At 36.9% G+C, this 20,228-nt stretch overlaps 1 protein-coding gene across 1 annotated transcript in view; it reads left to right on the top strand.

Moving 5' to 3' along the window:
• LOC144971187 (uncharacterized) overlaps positions 1–20,228 on the top strand; it is a 50,638-nt gene that overhangs the window by 5,223 nt on the left and 25,187 nt on the right. Inside the window, exons 5-9 of the mRNA XM_078911681.1 lie at positions 1,820–1,939; positions 7,176–7,217; positions 8,930–9,012; positions 11,054–11,201; positions 14,786–14,920. Coding sequence (XP_078767807.1) covers positions 1,820–1,939; positions 7,176–7,217; positions 8,930–9,012; positions 11,054–11,201; positions 14,786–14,920 — 528 coding nt within the window. The remainder of the gene's footprint in view (positions 1–1,819; positions 1,940–7,175; positions 7,218–8,929; positions 9,013–11,053; positions 11,202–14,785; positions 14,921–20,228) is intronic.

Genomic DNA, 20,228 nt, shown 5'->3' with positions numbered 1-20,228 from the left:
GATGAATTATCTATACATAGCTGCCAACCGTTCCGTTAAAAACGGATTTGTTCCGTATTATTATTATTATTATTATTATTATTATTATTATTGGTGTCCAGTGAGAGATGATGAGCAGGGTTTAAATCAGCACAGCATAATCTCCATTCCTGTGTAGCTCTTTAATTTGAATTATGCCTCTATCATAAATGATTTTCAACAATTAAATCCACATCTTTGATTGGAAGGTATTCAATCAGAAAATCAATTGCCTATATAGATTAAACATGACAATGATTATTTCCCTTTATTAATTTATGAAATATAAATTTAACTTTAAAGAAACATCTTCATCTGATTTTAATTTTTTTTTTTTTCAAGCAAGCTTTTGTAACGGTTTAGGGTCAAGAAAAATAAGTATACTCCATTTTTATGTGTGTTTATCTTGTCAAAGTTATAGGAATTCTCCAGTATTTAGAAGTGCATTTTACTAACTATAACCACTATTATTGTGTACTACTTAAAGACCATTATGTTGCATTAAAGAAAACATATATGCAATCTCCTACTTTTTAGCCGAACTCACCTAATTTTTACCCCAAAGGCGCCCTCTCAAGTGATGTACCAGGTTGGCAGTTATGCATTTCTAACCATCCAAAGTTATTTAATTTATTTTACAATTGTGCTTCTTGTGTATTGGTCCTTATCAAAGTTGAGGCAGTTGAATTCATTCTTTATATTGTCTGTTCTGAAATTTTGATCTCATTGTTGAAAGTATAATTTTAACGATTCAAATGTGCTGGTACTAAACCCGATAATTTAACATTTGGACTAGCCTCTGTTATCTCAAACTTGTTAGTGTTAGTAATAGTAATTAAAAAGGCTGACTTTTATATGTTGCGATTCAATGAAAAAAAAGGGGGGGGGGGGCACACATCGTCCCCTCATCCCGGGCCAAATGAGCATTCCTTATTTTATTTATGAAAAATTGGCAGCTATGTCTATATTCTTTCATGGAATGCCTAGGTGACGATGTCTTAAGATGTCATGGCGGAAGGGCATAATTAAAAAACAAAATTGTTTTATATGTTTTGCAGCATTCTTTAATTGAATAGACACCTTATTTTCTTGTTCTTGCGATATATGCCTGTTTTCTTCTTCTTCTTCTTTTTCTTCTTCTTCTTCTTCTTCTTCTTCTTCTTCTTCTTCTTCTTCTTCTTCTTCTTCTTCTTCTTCTTCTTCTTCTTCTTCTTCTTCTTCTTCTTCTTCTTTTTGCTGGGTGGTGTTCCTATCTCCATAGCAGGCAGGGAGGCACTTACTGTCTTCTATCCCCCTATATCTGTTTTCCGACACGCTTTCTTTCTTTGTCTTTGAATGAGATTACTTGGTTCTGTCCAGGCCCTGGTAGGATACCCTAGCTGGGAGGGAAACAGTCAAATGTATAATTAGAATTTTGGGAGATATGTTTTTCCTTGTAAATCATCTCTCTGTTATGCACTGTGTTGTTTTGTTTACATGTTGTATATGATTTGTAAAATTTGAGTTTATCCCTCTTAGTTGGGTCCTGTGCTTGTGTCTGGATGAGAATTTTAGGTTATCTCAAACTTAGTACTTTGATAGTGTACTCTTTGAATCTACATCTGTTTCCTATTTGTACAAATTCCCCTTTGTCTTACCTTTTCTTGGGTGATTTAATTGTAATTCTAGAATTTTTACTATCCCATTTTCTTCCTTTTTACTGGTGCTGATATGATCTTAATGAATGTGTTGCAAGTGCAGTAAAACCCTATAAAACAAAAAAAAACAAACAACATATTACTTTTGTCTAATGCTCATGTAGGCATCAGGTGCTATGGGTGAAGATTTGCCTTCTATTGATGAAGAGGTTGCTTTGATGCAAGAGTCTGTTGGAGCTGAAGGTGATGCTGGAACAGTGACTACTGAAAAGACTCACAAGAAAGTAAGTACGCTCAGCTTGGTTTTCTGGAATGTAAAAGCAATAACATAAGTATAATGTATTTATTACAATTCAAGTCAAATGTATAGTTTTGGGAGATATTTTTTGTCTTGTAAATCATCTCTCTGTTATGCACCATATTATTTTTTGTTTTACATATGATTTGTATACATTTGAGTGTGTCAGGATAAGACATTTTGGTTGATCACAAAGTACCAGGACTGGGAATCTTCAGCCTAAATGGTGGTTTATCTCTGCCTGTCCCCATCACAATTCCTCCTTTTTCAATTTTTATTTTAATGAATAAAAATTACTCGACACAACTACCACATCATCATTCCTATCACCACTACTGCTACAACCATCACCACATCATCATCATCCCTACAACCACCCATAGTACAACCATCACCAAATCATCATCCATCAGTACCGCCACTAGTACTACAACTGCCAACTGATCATCATCCCTAAAACCACCACTAGTACAACCACCACCACATCATCATCATCCTGAAGTACACTGATGGTGTGCTCTTGTAATCTACATTTGTTCCCTATTTGAACTAATTCCTCTTTGTCTTACTTTTTCTTGGGTGTTTTAATGTAATTCTAGAACTTTTTTTCTCCCATTTTCTTCTTTCTTTTTTTTACTGGCGCTGATATGACCTAAAAAGGGCTGTAAAACCCTTAAAAACAAGATCAAAACTGTGTTTATATTCCATCATTGCGGTTGTTATAAGATACCTTATTGTCCAGACCACAATTGTCTCTGTTCTTTGCGCTCTGAACTGTCTTTGGTGCATATAGGTTTTTATATTGTTTGTCAGGTGTGTTGTGGGAACATAATTTTTCAGGGATATATCTTTTAGAATTATTAGGATTTCCAATTTGTTAAACACATTTTCCAGTTACCCCAAATTCTTTAATTTTTCTTAATACAGCAGCTCTCATGTGCACATAGAGAATTTGTAGTTTGTTTCCAATCTCAATGTGCGGGTGGTTGGATGGGAGCATCACCCTTGAATCATATACCTATGATGTTCGCATGGGTGTACGATTCGATAGTGATGTCGTTTCTTCTTCTCTTTACTAGCCTATCCTGCTTCTTTGGTTTGTGATTGTATTTTTGACAGGGGATATTTTTTTTCTGTAAATCTTCTGCCTGTTTGTTCTTGGTTATTTATAATTTAGCTTATGATATCTTTAGGTTATGATTTTGATTTACATTTGTACTATTTTTGTTAGATTGCTTGTTTTTTTGTTTCAGCGGTCTCTCATATAACCTCAATTGTGTTGGAAGAGACCTAAAGCAACAAACAAACAATCTCAATGTACTGAACACTTAAAGAACACTGCTGTTGTGTCAGTAACGATTATTCATGTATTTAACCATTTAACTTATTTCCACGACAGCTTCCTGATTTTAATTCAGAAGTACTGGGTGGGGATCCTGACCTCCTATAGTGGGCAGGGAGGTACATGCTGTGTCTTCTATTCCCCCTTACCCGTTTTCCAATTGTTTCCTATCGTTGTCTTGGAATGAGATTACTTAGTTTTGTCCTGATCCTTGCCGGAGTTCCTTGGCTGGAAGGGAAACAGTCGAATGTATAGTTATAGTTTTGGGAGATGATATTTTTTTTCCTTGTAAATCATCTTTCTGTTATGCATTGTATTGTGTTTTCTTTATATTATATATGATTTGTAAAACATTTGAGTGTATTCCTCTTAGTGGGGGCCTGTGCTTGTGTCTGGATGAGAAGTTAGGTGATCTCAAACTAAGTACACTGATAGTGTGCTCTTGGAATCTACATCTCTTCCCTATTTGAACCAATTCCCCTTTGTCTGCCCTATTCTTGGATGCTTTAATTGTAATTCTAGAACTTTTTACTATCCCATTTTCTTCCTTTTTACTGGCGCTGATATAACCTTAATGTGTTGCAAGCGCCGTAAAACCCTTAAAAACAAAAACAAAACAATTCAGTACTACTAATGATTGTTAGCATTCGAATTTACGAATTTTACTATTTTAATTCAGAACTGGATTCACATTTGTTGTGTAAACAAGGAGGATTATTTTTAGTTTACCGGAAGCAAAACGTGGGCTACAGAATTTAAAGTAGAAGATGATTGATACATATCGAGTATTCATGACTAAGCTTTGAAGTTGTTGCATTTCTTTCTAGCTGTAGATAATTTATTTCTGATTCTGAAAGTAATTCCTGTGTGTTGCAATTCATTTCAGTCATATATTTAGTCTGAAGATACATTTCTTTTAGCCTTGTTATTTATGAGAAATGGCTTAGGGGTCTGAATTCTGCCTGAGACTGAGACTACAAACTTTCAGGGCTGAGAATCTTCCGCCTAAAGGCGGATTTCCGCCTAAATGGTAGTTCATCTCCGCCCATCCCATCACATTTCCTCCTTTTTCAAATTTGCCGTGTCAAACATTTTCTCAAAACCACAAAATCACCATTATGTCTTATGTCATATTTTGACACCTGTGCTCAGTCTCGTGAAATTTGGTGACAGTCTCGTTTTTATGACGTTGGGCCAGAGTGTGGCACCAGATGTCACAAATGACTCTCTCTCTCTCTCTCTCTCTCTCTCTCTCTCTCTCTCTCTCTCTCTCTCTCTCTCTCTCTCTCTCTCTCTCTCTCTCTCTCTCTCTCTCTCTCTCTCTCTCTCTCTCTCTCTCTCTCTCTCTCTCTCTTTCTTTCTTTCTTTCACAACCATCCATTAAATCATCTGGTATATAGAGATATATTAGAACAAAGCAATGGTGACTGGCTTAGTTTAATCTTTTTTCTTTTTACCTTTGGACTATGGCTTTAAATTTGAGAGATTCTTGGGTTGTATTTATAAGCTGAATAACTACTAGGTTTCTTTGCTTGTGTTTGATCGATAGACCGAGACATTTTCCTCCTTTTTGACAAATTGCTATTATCATCATCACTGAATTAAAAAAACACTCACCAAAACCACTACATCAACATCTCTATCGCCACTACCATTACAATCGCCACCAGATCATTATCCCTACCACCACTACTACTACAAATAGTACCACATCATCCCTACCACCACTACTACTACAACTACCACCACATCATCAACCCTACTGCCACTACTACAACCACCACCATATCATCATCCCCACCACCACCACTACTACTACAATCACCACTACATCATCATCCCTGCCACCATTACCACATCATCCCTAGCACCACTACCACAACTACCACCACATCATCATTCATACCACGACTACTACTTCAACCACCACCACATCATCATCCGTACCACCACTACTATTACCACCACCATCACACCACCATCATCCCTACCACCTCTACTACTACAACCACCACCATATCATCAACCCTACTACCACTACTACAACTACAACCACCACCTCATCATCATCCCTACCACTACTACAACAGTAATCCCTACCACTGCTATTACTACAACCACCACCACATCATCATCCCTACTACAACCACCAAATGTTGTAATTACAATTTCAACTTTTGAAATTCTACGAGTCGTGTCAGAAATTGCTGCGAGACAAATTTTGGATCGCATCTCAGTAAATTTTAGTGAAATTCAAATTTATAGGTTATGGTCGCATGGATGGGTCATGATCTTCACGATGAAAAATTTCCTCCTTTTTTGTGACCAGTCATTCTCACCCCTGAACTTTTGACTGTGATGAAAGAAGAAAAGTAAAATTTGTTTGGTCTCATTGAAATTTAATTGGGCTTTTAAACACGATTCTCTACCTACTGACACCATTTTTAAAAGTCAGATAATCAAAAGAAAATTTGTAGTAGTGTAAATACTGTGAAATCTACTCTTTTCCTTTGTAATGAACTGAAGGGTTTTGTGACCTGAGGAGAGTGATAAATATCAGGTAGTGACCACTATTTCAATTTCAAAATAGGCCAAAGATGGCTGCTAAAATTTGAATAAGGATTTTTATTATTATATTCATTTAGGTATTGGGAGTAATATTTTGAACTGAATTTAATTTTAATAAAAAGTTGTTGGGTTACATGCACTAAGGCTGACGGGCCATAGAACTATACGCTATATGCTACACGTTTCACACTGGGCTATATAACTTCATGCTACATGCTTCATATTTTGCCAGAGACCAATGGATTTCGTTTAATTTTCTAAGAAGATGATGTTCTGATTTTGCTTTTGTTACGAAGGAGACGATAACGAAAAAGACAAAGCATATGGTGCCGAGAACATTTCCTTCTCAGAGAATCACGAGGAGTGTTCCAGCGTACACTCCGTCATTCTTTTGAGAATCGATGAAAAACTCTCCCAGATCCCAGATAAGGGGCCTTGTCCTTACCATTTCAATCAATTTTTCCTTGTAGTTGCCCATGTTCGCCGGATGTAGAACTACACTTGTAGCAAAAAAGTGAGCATGTCCATTTCTTTCTACACGCATGTAGCGTGTAGTGAGTTGTATGGTCCCGCATAAGAGAGACAACAAGGTTTCACTTTTCTATACATGTTTAAAACGTGTAGCATGTAGCGTGCAGTTCTATGGCCCGTCAGCCTAACAAAAGTTTAGAATTGTATAATTCTGATTTTTAAAATTATCAAAATTTAACCATGTTTTATCCATGGTGATAATTGGCACTGGTTTAAGCATAAACAACCCAAATAATAGGGTATTCCTCCTGTCGAAAAGGAGACATAAATCATTAAAATCCATCCATAAACAAATGGTCAGATTTTATTCTGAGACCTGTCACTCAAAAGTCATAAAAATCTTATCACAATCACTAGGCCATTTATCACCTCATTATTGGAGTGACAATTGGGTTTTTACTGAAGTAGGTATATACTGAGACGCTTGATATAAACTATTGAAAATAGCTCTCGCAGAATTTCAGAATTTTTTTTCAATTTGCATTTACATCCCCGATTTTTGCCACCACTCTTCAATATATTAGATTGAAAGTTTAGCAACATCAATTTTGAGATGGAAACAACACATTGATTTTTAATTTAACATGAATTTCTTAGACATACCAATGAAAATTTTTCATTGTCTTGTTTTAATTTCGTAAGAAATTCTTCTTTTTAGTGAAAATGCTGATTCATTATTCTGAAGGTTTATCTGCCTTATGGATTTGCAGGTTTGAATATTTGTACATGATCCCTCTTTCAGATTTAGCTCATCATTAATTTTTTAAAATTTAATTTTTAGACTGGAAGGAAGCCGAAAGACAAAGACTCACAACCCAAGAAGGTATGTTAAAACTTTTTGTAAATGAATATATTTTCTGAATTTGACATTGATGTGTTTCACATTATTTAAACATCTCATGAATATCTTGTTCAGTGTTTTTCTTTGATCAACTGCTTTTAATTATTTGCTTTAATAATATTTAGTCATGACTCTGACATTCCAATTCTTGATTATTCAAAAAATTTTAAGTTAAGTCACACTGTCACCACAAAGACATTATTAATTGCATCCCCAGCAGTTTGCACGTTACTTTTTTTCTTTCACAATACACAGTGATGCCAAAACTCCGGTTTCACCGGAAAAAAACTCCGGTCTGGAGTAAAAAATTCCGGGTTCCGGGCAACTTCCGTCACATTCCGGTGAGGTCAGTTTGTTCCAAGGATACCCCTCCCCTTCCAACCACCACGTCATCATCACTGCCACCAGTATTACAACCATCATCACTACCACTACTACTACAACCACCACCACATCATCATCACTACCACTACTACTGCAACCACCACCACATCATCATCACTACCACTGCTACTAAAACCACCACCGCCACATCATCATCATCATCACTACCACTACTCCTACAACCACCACTACCACATCATCATCGCTACCATTTGTACTACAACCACCATTACCACCACATCGTTATCACTACCACCACCACTGCAACCACCACCACATCATCACTACTACCCTACTAATACAACCATCAGCACCACATCATCATCACGACCACTACTACTACAACCATCACCACCACCACCACATCATCATTATCACTACTACTACAACCACCACCACCACCACATCATCATTACCACCACAACTACTACAACCACCACTACCACATTATCATCACTACACAACTACTTCTACAACCACCACTACCACATCATCATCACTACCATTTGTACTACAACCACCATCACCACCATATCATCATCACTACTACTACAACAACACCCACTATCACATCTTCATCATCACTACTACTAACAACAACCACCAACACCACATCATCTTCACTACCACCAGTACTACAATCTCTACCGTTAGGTTTTGGCGCTTTACTTCATTGAAATAAGGAAACTTTGGGATTGTATTTGGCAATGTGTTTATGTATCATAATATAATTCTAATCAGTTATCTATTTAGAACTATACAATATGTAAACACAATACCATTCCAATTCCTTTTTCTTGTGTGCGGAAATTCCTCTTTCGGCATTGAAATTCCTACGAGTGGTGTCTGAAACTCCTGTGAGCCAAATTTAAGGTTGGCATCTCTGCAATACAAAAGGAAGATTTTAATGATCGATGCAAAATTAGGAGAGAGAAAGAGAACATCAAGGACTCAATCATGTTAATTTTGTAGTTTATATACTAACACTATGATGTGGGATTGGGTTATATTGATTAATGGATACCAAACTCACACTGTTTGTTGTATTAGCAGACCTGCCTACTTGAAAATCTAACTAGATTGCCAACTTTCCGTGTATTTACAGAATTCAGTATGTTAAAAACCCAATCACCTGCTAAAAAGAAACAACTGAAAACATAGTGTCTTTTTACTGGAGTCCAATGCCCAGAAAGGGGTCGTTTAATGTGTTTGCATCCTGGATAATTGTTGGTAAATTTATTTATTGCATCATGGTTCCTGAAATGACAATGAGAATATGAAATTATATCTTAACTTATTTGTAATTTCAGGCTAAGCATTCCTCACCTGCTAAGAAAGGACCTGGAAAGCGTTCTTCAACTTCCTTTGCTGATGGAGCATCTTCCAGTAAAAAGTAAGGGTGATTATATGAGAAAAAATAAAAATAGAAGATTTTCATAAACCAAATGAGTTGAATTTTGACGTTTAGTGCTGCTGCTTGTCAGTGCTCGTCCGTATTTTTATGGAAATCTGTACTTTCAGCATTGGGGGGGGGGGGGGGGGGGGGGGGGGGGTGTGTTTGCTGCCAAAGAATTTTAAAGGCTTTTTTAGTTACTCATGTTAAGAGCACTGATGTGTACAGCTTGGTCTGTGGTGTTAGTTATTCCATGGATGTATTAGTTAGTTACTCTGATGTATACACCTATCTCAATCACTCTATTGTGAAGACTTATTTTTCTCAATCCCTTCCTTTCTCTTCAAAACTTTGTCTTTAGTTTCATGATTTTCGTGTAAATGAAGTTTGATTTCAAAAGACAGGTTGTCTGCAAGTTCTTGAAACATACTCTCAGGTAGTCTCAAAGTGCTATTTTCTAAATTCTTTGGCGCCTTTTTGCTCCTTGAATCCCCACAGAGACTCTCCCTGGACCCTGCTTAGGACATTATGCACCTGGCCATTTTCCTTACTTTTTGGATTTTGGAAGCACTGTTTGTAGTAAAATAAAGTTTAAATGTGATGATAGCATGTCATGTTGGATGGAACAAGAAAATGGGTGGGGCTTCATAGTTTGCATGACAGTCCAAGCCGGTTTATTGGGATTGCTCGATTCCCGACAAATCGTCCATTTAAGCGGTGACATTTCACTTTTTAATGAAAAACAAATGACACCTTAATCTACCTCTATCAATGAGAGACATGTCTAACTCATAATGGTTGCATTAGTAAGCAACAGATTAAGAATGCATTGTCTACCCATTCGTCTCATTAAACAAACAAAGCCATCACTCTTTACCGATCGCACCATGGTCAGTTTACCTGAGAACCTAGCATTGTGGCCATTGACCCATGACCATGGCAGTCCATGACACTGACAAGGGTTACAGGTACATTCTATTGTTCACATCTCTATGACCATGATCAACAGTTTGACCAAACACCCGATTGGCTGTCGCTATGGACACGAATGGGGGATACAGGAAAATTATATTGTTCACACCTCTGTGATGCATGGTATAACTGCACACCCGGTTGACTGTCCCATTAGACTGATTTGCGTTTTATGAAACATTAAATCATTTAAGACAACTTAAGGTCCCATTGTACACATTCTCATCAGATGGGGTTGGCAGCTCTGCAGCTTGGACTGTATCAGTAATTGTAATTTTATCACAAATAAATTATCAAGTAGTTAGACTCTACAGAAAATCTTAATTGCGGGTGGTTGGATGGGAGCATCACCCTTGAATCATATACCTATGATGTTCGCATGGGTGTACGATCCGATAGTGATGTCGTTTCTTCTTCTCTTTACTAGCCTATCCTGCTTCTTTGGTTTGTGATTGTATTTTTGACAGGGGATTTTTTTTTTTCCTGTAAATCTTCTGCCTGTTTGTTCTTGGTTATTTATAATTTAGCTTTGATATCTTTAGGTTATGATTTTGATTTACATTTGTACTATTTTTGTTAGATTGCTTGTTTTTTTGTTTCAGCGGTCTCTCATATAACCTCAATTGTGTTGGAAGAGACCTAAAGCAACAACAAAAAAAAAAAAAAAAAAAAAAAACATTTGAAAAGGGCTTTTTTTTTTCTCAAGGATGTAACCATGTTTTAAAAAAAAATATTTTCCTTTTGCATCAGATATGAATGCTCTGAGGAAATTATGATAGAACAAGAGTTTTGCTGATATCAGTCGGTTACTTTATAATGGTGATATGCATGTTAAAATGGGTCTCAATCCCACCCAACAAATTTTCCACTGAAAGATAATCAAGCACAATAATGTTGATGGGTAGAATGGATGAAGACGCCTGTGATTACATTTTTCAGGCATTGCAATATTCATAGATAATTCTGGAAAGTCAAAGATTGTGACTCATTTTTCTATGCGGCCACACTGTAGTTTGATAGTTTCTATTGAGCTTATACTGTGTAAAATTTATTTTATAATTCCTTTCAGGTTCTTTATGTCCAAAAGCAAGTCTCCTGATTTGGACAATACAAAGTCTGGAGAGGATTCCATGCGGGATTCGTATCACTTTACAGATGCTTTAACTGGTAGTGTCCCCAAACTGGAAGGAGTGGATGAAGTTATGTCAGAGGAAAAGGTCAGTTCTCTTGAATCATGACATAATTTTTTTTAAGTGATTGCAGAATATGAATTATTAGCTATATTTAGTTTATTAACAAGAGGAACTTATCTTGTTGATAAGGTAAACATTCTTGTTAAAATGATTTGCGATGTTTGGTATGAGAACAGAGCTTTTGCTAGATCTATGATATGGTTAAATATAAATAAACTGCTTACTCATCATCATCATCATCATTGCCTGGCAGGGCTGAGAATCTTCCGCCTAAATGGTAGTTTATCTCCGCCCACCCCCATCACAATTCCTCCTTTTTCAAATTTTCTTTTGATAAATAAATAGTGATTTTGAGAATTTCGAAGAAATTGTCCGCTGAATTTGTTGTGTCAAGCATTTTCCTCAAAACCACAAAATCACCATTATGTCCTATGTCATATTTTGACACCTTGTGCTCAGTCTCGTGAAATTTAGTGACGGTCCCTTTTTATGACGTCGGGATAGACAGAATGGTACCAGAATAAAAATCTATGTTCCTGTTATTTTTACACTTTGCTTGTGTTTGATCGTTAGACGGAGACATTTTCCTCCTTTTTGACAAATTGCTATTATCATCACTGAATAGAAACACTCAACAAAACCACTACTATTACAAACATCACCATATCATCATCCCTACCACCACTACTACTACAAATAACACCACATCATCCCTACCACCACTACTTCTACAAATAACACCACATCATCCCTACCACCACTACTACTGCAACCACCACCACACAATCATCTCTAAGACCACTACTACCATAACCACCACCACATCATTAACCCTTCTACCACAACTACAACCACCACATCATCCCTACCACCACTTCTACTACAACCACCACCACATCATTAGCCCTTATACCACAACTACAACCACGACATTATCATCCCTACCACCACTACTACTACAACCACTATCACATCATCTCTAATACCACTACTACTACAATCACCACCACATGATCATCCCTACCACCACTACCACATCATCATTCCTACTACAACCACCACCATACCATCATCTCTAGCACCACTACTACTACTACACTCTACCTCGTACCCCAATTCCGAATTGGGTTACAAATGAAGAATCACGCCGTGACTGTCAGTTCACGTTCGACTGTCAAGAAGGCTGGACGCGTCTTGTTTTGTCTATTTAATGCAAACCATTGTGTTAATTTTTCCTTATCCTTATTGGATTTTTAATCTGTTATTAGACCTGTGACATACCAATTCCCATTGGAGCATATTATTAACACTGTGAAAGTGGTGCTTAATGATTTAAACTTTTGAGGGAAAATGTTTAAATTACTTCTAATAAACAATGGGGCCAGATAAAAGATTTGAATAGGGAACTTTTTACCCCCGCGGGGGAGAAAACTAAAACAGTTCCCATAACATCTCCCGAGGGAGTGTTAATTCATACAAAAGTATATTATTAACACTGTGAAAGTGGTGCTTAATGATTTAAACTTTTGAGTAGATAAAGTTGAAGAGTTGAATAAGGAACTTTCTACCCTCGCGGGGGAGAAAACTAAAACAGTTCCCATAACATCTCCCGAGGGAGTGTTAATTCATACAAAAGTATATTATTAACACTGTGAAAGTGGTGCTTAATGATTTAAACTTTTGAGAAAATGTTTTAAATTACTTCGAGTAAACAATGGAACCAGATAAAGTGGAAGAGTTGAATAAGGAACTTTCTACCCCCGCGGGGGAGAAAACTAAAATAGTTCCCATAATGTCTCCCGAGGGAGTGTTAACTCATACAAAAACCCAATTTCTTCTCCCGTGGGAGAGAAAAAAAGGGGTAAAAATGGAGAATGTAAAAAAGACAGTAGAACATATCATAAAAGGAAATTAGAATCTAAAACGAAAACAGTTGGAAATGAGGCAGTTAATCGGGGGCCATCACATTTAGTGAGCAAGGAAACCCACTCTAATACCCACGCCCATAGCAATCCCCACGCCTCAAATTCGGAATTGGGACAGTTAATTGTAGAAGGTTTCAAGTCACTAACGCATCTATTAATGACTAATCACGACTCCAGCAAGCCGTCGTTAAAGAAACGAAAGCCGAATGAGAGCGAAAACATCATCCCTAGCACCACATCATCATTCCTTCCACAATTACCACTACAACCACCACCACATCACCACTACCACCACTACTACTACAACCACCACCACATCATCATCCCTACTACAACCACCAAATGTTGAAATTACACTTTCAACTTTTGAAATTCCACTGAGTCGTTCAGAAATTGATGCGAGACAAATTTTGGATCGCATATGGATCTCAGTAAATTTTAGTGAAATTCAAATTTATAGGTTATGGTCGCATGGATGGGTCATGATCTTCACGATGCAAAATTTCCTCCTTTTTTTGTGGCCAGTCATTCTCACCCCTGTCAATGCCTTTTTCACCCTGTGTCAGGGTAGAGGCCACAGACTAACAGTTTCCACCCCTCTCTATCTTGAGCTAACTTTTTTATCTCATTCCGTGTCTTATCACTTCTTTGTATATCGGCTTCTTTTAACTCTTTTCCGTGTTTCCTGTAGCCTTCCCCTTGATCATCTGCCCTGGGGGTACCAGTCCAACACTTTCTTTGTTATAGTGGAGTCACTCTTTCTAAGGGTGTGTCCAATCCACCTCCATCGTCTTCTTCCTTTTTCCTCTCCCACTGGTTTCTGCTATGTTCTTTTCCATACTTCTTCGTTCTTCATCCTGTCCATCCATTTTGTTCTGAGTAGCTTACGCATGCACCTGTTTACTGCGAAAAACTGAATCTTCCTTAGACCTGCTTGTGATGCATTCCAAATTTCGCATAGGTGAAATGCAGTGGCTTTGAGTCAGGTGACGTCCTCGCTACTTACGCTATCGAGACAGGTCCGCACTTTACTTTGAGTAATGAGCCCACATATCCCAGTCTCGGGATGAAGTGTTCGGCATGTCGCTAATGTAGACATTAATCAACGTTGGCGCCAGAACATATCCCTGAGGGACCCCATTCTTTGGTTTCCCATTCTTCGGTTTCCCAACTTTACTTATAGCGTCTCCAAGCGCAACGTGGAATTGTCTTTTCCCTAAGCTTGAAGAGAACAACTTCTAGGTCTTTTTGCACCTTATGATCTTTGCAAGTTTGATTATTAATCCTTTGCACCAGACCACAAATTACGATGACGATAGATCTATAAATACAGGAAGGCGTCATCGGGTCAGCAGAGTCCTTTCGGCTTTATCTGTTGTCCTTCATAATTTCTGTCATTGCCCAGCTAAAAAAGGGTTTGATTTGTCCATCTGTGTTTCTGTAACAGTTTGACGGCAGGGCAGGGGTGGTACCCTCTCAACTGCTTACTGTTTGCACTTTTTTATGATGGAGGATAGTAGTCCTCTGGTAATTTAATTTTGATCTTACAAGTATGCTGCTTTCATTTTGAATCATTTCTCATTTGTTTTCCATGGCTTATTTAATTTACTTATCGATAATTTTGCCCTTTTAAGAAAAACGTTTTCAACTTATATGTCCATAACTCAATTCTTTTGTCATTAGATAACCAGCAAAACAGTAATCCCTACTCCACTACGGATTGGCTTCCTTGGTCTGGGTATTATGGGACAAGGAATGGTAATGAACCTATTGAGGTCAGGTCATGAAGTCACAGTATGGAATAGGACTGCCACAAGGGTAAGTCAAATTCAGATTTTAAATTGATTTAGATACTCTCCATGTTGTTAAATCTGCTGGTATGGGTTTTATGACGTTGTAAAGATTTATTTTCCCCCAACGAGTATTGAGATCTTATGATGATTCAAAACGTTACTTTGTCTGGACATTTTTTTTTTTTTAATTTTTTTTTTTTGTCTAGCACTTAGCTTGGCATAAGGGTGTTCAGGCAAGTCAGTTTTTGGTCGGATAAATCTAAATTTGGTTGGTAAAATTGACCCAGGTCGGCAGTTGCAAATATCAGATCAGAGCAAATATCAGGTTTTATATCAGAGGCTATAAACCTGTTAACATTGAAAATGCTCGCTTTGCCTGAAGTTTAAAACAATTAATTGTGGGTAAAACTCCAAATATCATACTAGACATTCTTATAATACAAAACACTCCAACGGATATTAGTGCCTCTATCTTAGCGCCACGTGTATCGGTTTGCATTATTGCAGGGAAACGACATGAGAAGATGAGACAGACAATGACGTAGTTCATAGAAGTGTCACGAGGACACAAGTGCTTGTCGTGCAGGTGTTTTTAGCCCCATAACAGCAACCAACGCTGATTTATTTGGGTTTCATCTATATAATTTTAATGGAAAATAAACAGTTTTTACCAAGAGAGCAGTAAGAAATTCACGATTCGGACTTCAATTATCTATAATTGCATTGCTGTTACTTGTCTTTTGATGAAAACAGTAATATGATGCTGCGTCAAAGTAAGATCGAATTATGTCTTTAAAAGGGTACATTGTTGATGTGTTTTACTCTAAGATTTTCTTTTTTTTTCCCCCATTAATTACTGTTTCTTTTTATATGAATGGCTAGCGGGGTAGGAATGTCATAGGATGTTGCGTGTCTAATGCAATTAATCCTTTACGACTGACAATGATTTTTTGTTTTCAAATGATAGATTCCCTTTATATTATTTTTAATTCAGAATAAACCATTTCCCTCATGAGAGCGGTACGGATATCAGGCTTCAATCAAACTATAATTGCATTGCCATTTCTATCTTTTGATGAAAACGGTTAGATTAAAGTAAGATTGAAATTCGTCTTTGACAGGTTAAGTTGTTTTTTTTTTTCTTCGAGATTTAAAAATTTTTTTTGTTGCTGTACGTACATGAACACACAACACGAGGTATCTAGGTCACAAAATGAGACATCTAGGTCCTGTTTGTGCCATGGCAGCAAACCAGTTTGAGAGATATTCCCATAAAAGAGAGCAATTCTTGCTACAGCTCTACCATACCCCAACCAATGAATAGGTACTTTAATAAAAATGGACAACTTGACCGATGTTATCGATATTGTCTCATTGCAATGCACATGTGGAAAACTGATTTTGGTCAACAAGAAGATCACAATTGAAAACATTGTTGAAGAGTCATTGATAGCAAGACAATTTACTTGCCAATTCATAAAAGGAGAGAAAGTTTCTGACCTGCTGAAATCATGCAAAGAATGGCTCGGGTATTCCAATACCCTCAAAGAGAAGAAAGAGAGCAAGTATTTTCTGTGAAAAGAGGCCACCAGAAAAAGAAAATAATAGAATAAAGTGGTGCAGCTAAAGACAGAAAAGGCTACTTCAAAATCACACAATCTGATCAAAACTGCAGATGTCTTTGTTGAAAAAGCCGAAAATTCATCCTAACAATGTAACATGATCTTTCGGAGCAAAGCACACTGGATAGGCTGAAAATGTAGAAATAAGGATGTTCTTGCTTCAGAAATAGCAAAGAAAGAAAAGCTGTTTCAAGTCCCATGCGTATGGAATATCGCAAATTGCTCCAAAGTTACGAAATGTGGTGTCATGATTTATTTGCATGCAGTCTTATGTGTTAAAGGACGTTACGAATTTTGAATGCTGATAGTGATTGACCAAGCACTTTTCTCACAATGCCGAATTCCTTTGATCTTTACTTTTGCAATAAAATGTTTACGGTAATGGTGTGTTGATTCTCTTGTGGGGAAAATAATCATAACAAAGTTGCATTCAGTGGCGTATCTTAGCAAATAATTTTGGCTTGTTTGGAATAGTGTAAAATTAGAATTTATCTAATACTTCACAGGGTTGAAAACAGGTTAAAGGAGTTTATACTTTTCCCTGGTGGACAGCACAAGCAGCCTGTTAGGTGCTTATGCATTTCTCGGACAAAGGCATTGATGTAAACAAAAGCAAAAAGAACCCCAAGGGGATCCTTGAATTTTTACGCACATCTCCGATAGGACGAGGAGAAATGCCTTTCACAAATACATAACACCCGACCAACTGTTGAGCAAGACGACTCATAAAGGTTGGACAAGACATGTCACGAAATCCCACTGGTTACCCATTGACTACACTATGTGTTCGCCATTCTTGAATTATGTTCGGTGGGGGGTGCTTTGAATGTATTAATGTGAAATATCGCTGAATGTAAACTTTTTAAACACCAGATTCCATGTATGTTTTGTGCAGTATAACCTTTCTAAAGGAACCGCATTTTTCAAATACAAGAGATGCATAATTAAGATGACATAATATTTAAAAAAAATTAATTTGACTTCTTCCCTTTGAGTTCCTGGTTGTGAGCCATATTGCTATCCTCCACATGCCATGAAAAAGAATTCAGCGCTTATTCTCTCTGGAGAAATACTTGTAAATTTTCCTTGCGACAAATTTGCATGTTTAATCCATTCCCCCCTCCCCCCCCCCCAGGCTTTTATGAATGTAGAAGTCGCAACAGGAAGATAGGCCTCTGACTTCCAACTATTATATTGTAACAATTGTTTATGTCAAGTGTGTACAAAGTGTACAATTTGCTGTGTCAATTTGAACCCAGGATAGCAATGTGAATGTCTCAGTGCACTTGAATCTCGTGAAATGTAAACCCCTGGTCAGACCTGTTGGCAAGTTCAGTGATCGTTATCACAGCAGAATTCACTGTGTATATTATTGTATTGTAATACATCAAAATGTTCACTCATCCCAGACCCTTTGTTTATTATATACCGTAAAGAAGAAAAATCCTAAAGTATGGTATTGTACCGATGAAAAAAAAAATCGGCTTAATGCCACTAACAATTCTAGTGTTTGAGCCAATTATCATTAAAATCCACTGGGTATATAAGTAAATAGAATCTAAAAAACTGATTCTGTAAGTAGAATAGAACATTTACTGCACGTATGTGTGTAAAATGTAATGAAGGTAGGTCCAATATATTTCTTGATATGAGTAACCAAAATTGCTATGTTACTTGGCATAGTCAGTCTCGAGCCATGATGTCTTGAATTGTTCTTGCTTTGGAATTCCGTCAAATGGTAAGATTGATAGTATTATAAGTAAATGTTTCGAAAGTTACTACTTCGTGTCGTCTTGTAATATCCGATTGCGAAAAATTGTGGTAGGAATTTTGCTTGGGCTGGTAGGATTTTTTAATGTCTGATACCCCTGGACACCCTGAGTGCCTGGTATGTTCAAAATGAAGAAGGTACATTTGAAGTAAACAGTTGACTTTTTTAGTAATTTTTTATAACAAGAAATTTGAAATACTTGGATTACACAGGCTAGTCATCTCTGGTAAAAGAAGCATTCCGAAGTTCACTCACTCCATCCTCTCTGGGCCTGCTGGCACTTGAGGTGATGCAAGGATCTCCTTTTTGGTCCTGTCAGCTGCTATTCTTGGGCTACCTTGAGGGACAGACCTCTCTGCTTTAGGCCCCTCTGCACAGTACGTCTCCTAGGGCAGCCTCGTTTCCTCTTTCCTTGGAGAGCCTTTCTTGTCAGTGTTTCATCAGGTCTGTGACAGACATGCCCCAATCATTGCCATCTTTTCCTTTTAATGAGACTTTCCAGGCTCTGTGCATCAACTCTAGCTCTTGGTCCTCATTTGAGTTTGTATTCATCCTGAAGATCATGGAGATTTGTCGTAAACAATTGTTTTAGAATACCTCAAGTTTCTGGATGATATTTTCTATGATCTTCCAACATTCTGATCTATAGGGCAAAACTCTTAGGTCTTTACTCTTAAAAATCTTGATTTTAGTACCGGAATACAATCCTGTTGCTCTTCAACTTTGTTTGTCTAATTTGGTTTGCCCTTCTAATTCTGGTTTTGATGTTCCAAAGTTTGATTATAATTTATTTGACTTGGATGTGTGTGTGAGTTTGTGTTTAAGAAGTCATGTACTCTTTCAAAAATCTAATCGATAAATAAATGAATATTTCTCTATATTCCTTTCATAACTGCTGATACTTAAACTTAAGCAGAACCTCAATGTTCCAATGCTTCGTGTTCCGGTGCTTCCTCCTTGATTTTGCCTTCCATCCTAACAACTGTCTTCGTTAGTGGAAGTGCAATTGTTTCATTCCAGAAATACATAAATATGTTTAAAATATGGACAAATGTTTTCTTAAATAGTGTTAGTTTATTGGAGACAAAATAACATTTGCACTATGGGGAAATTACATTTTTAACAAACAATTTGGAAATTAAATCAAACATTAGATTTGATAATGTTCCTTTATTTATAGCGTATAGCTTTTTCTAATTCTGTTTGACACGTGTATTTTGCTGAATGTCATGAGATGGTTAATTTTATTTTTTTTTACATTGTAGACAATATACAAGACAAATTACTTAAAGGTTTAAAGATTGGTGTGGATTTAGCATCCATTTTCATTTTAACTCTATTATAATCTTGCAAAGACATATGACTAGAATTGAGGCCATATTTCTGTGAATGAAATGAACTTGCCGGACGTATTGTGATTGATCTATTTTTGCTACATTGATAACAGTAAATTCTTTTATAAATAATAGGAACACTTTGCTTTCATGGGCTAAGAATTAATAACGTTTGAACTCTTTAAAAATTTGAACACACTTTTCTTTGAATATTTTAACCAAAGTTTGATTCTTCGCAAGGTATGAAATATTCTCATTAAAAAAAAAAAAATAATAATCATGCCCTTCCGCCACAACATGAGATATAGTTGCCTGGGCGCTCCAGGAAGGAATGTAGTTTATTCATCAAACAAGATGTCTGATGTCAACAAGAATCACCCATGTTATCCAAGTGAGCACATTGGGGGTTGATAATCTTGCACAAGGAAAAAAACGAAAGTGCCTGAAGCGGGGCTCAAACCTGGGACCTTCCGGATCACAGTGCAATGCCTTAACCCCCCCCCCCCCCCCCCTCAAACTTATGGTAATAGCACAGCAACAAATAACCTTTCTGAGAATTTAATGTAAAATGTGATACTGAGTAGGGCTTTTGAAATTGCCATTTAC

This window comes from Berghia stephanieae, chromosome 4, assembly GCF_034508935.2.
Source record: "Berghia stephanieae isolate SIO BIC M18660-M18661 chromosome 4, UCSD_Bste_1.3, whole genome shotgun sequence".
Lineage (NCBI taxonomy): Eukaryota > Metazoa > Mollusca > Gastropoda > Nudibranchia > Aeolidiidae > Berghia > Berghia stephanieae.
Note: the sequence above shows the minus strand (reverse complement) of the source record. Positions and strands in the feature narration are given on the sequence as shown.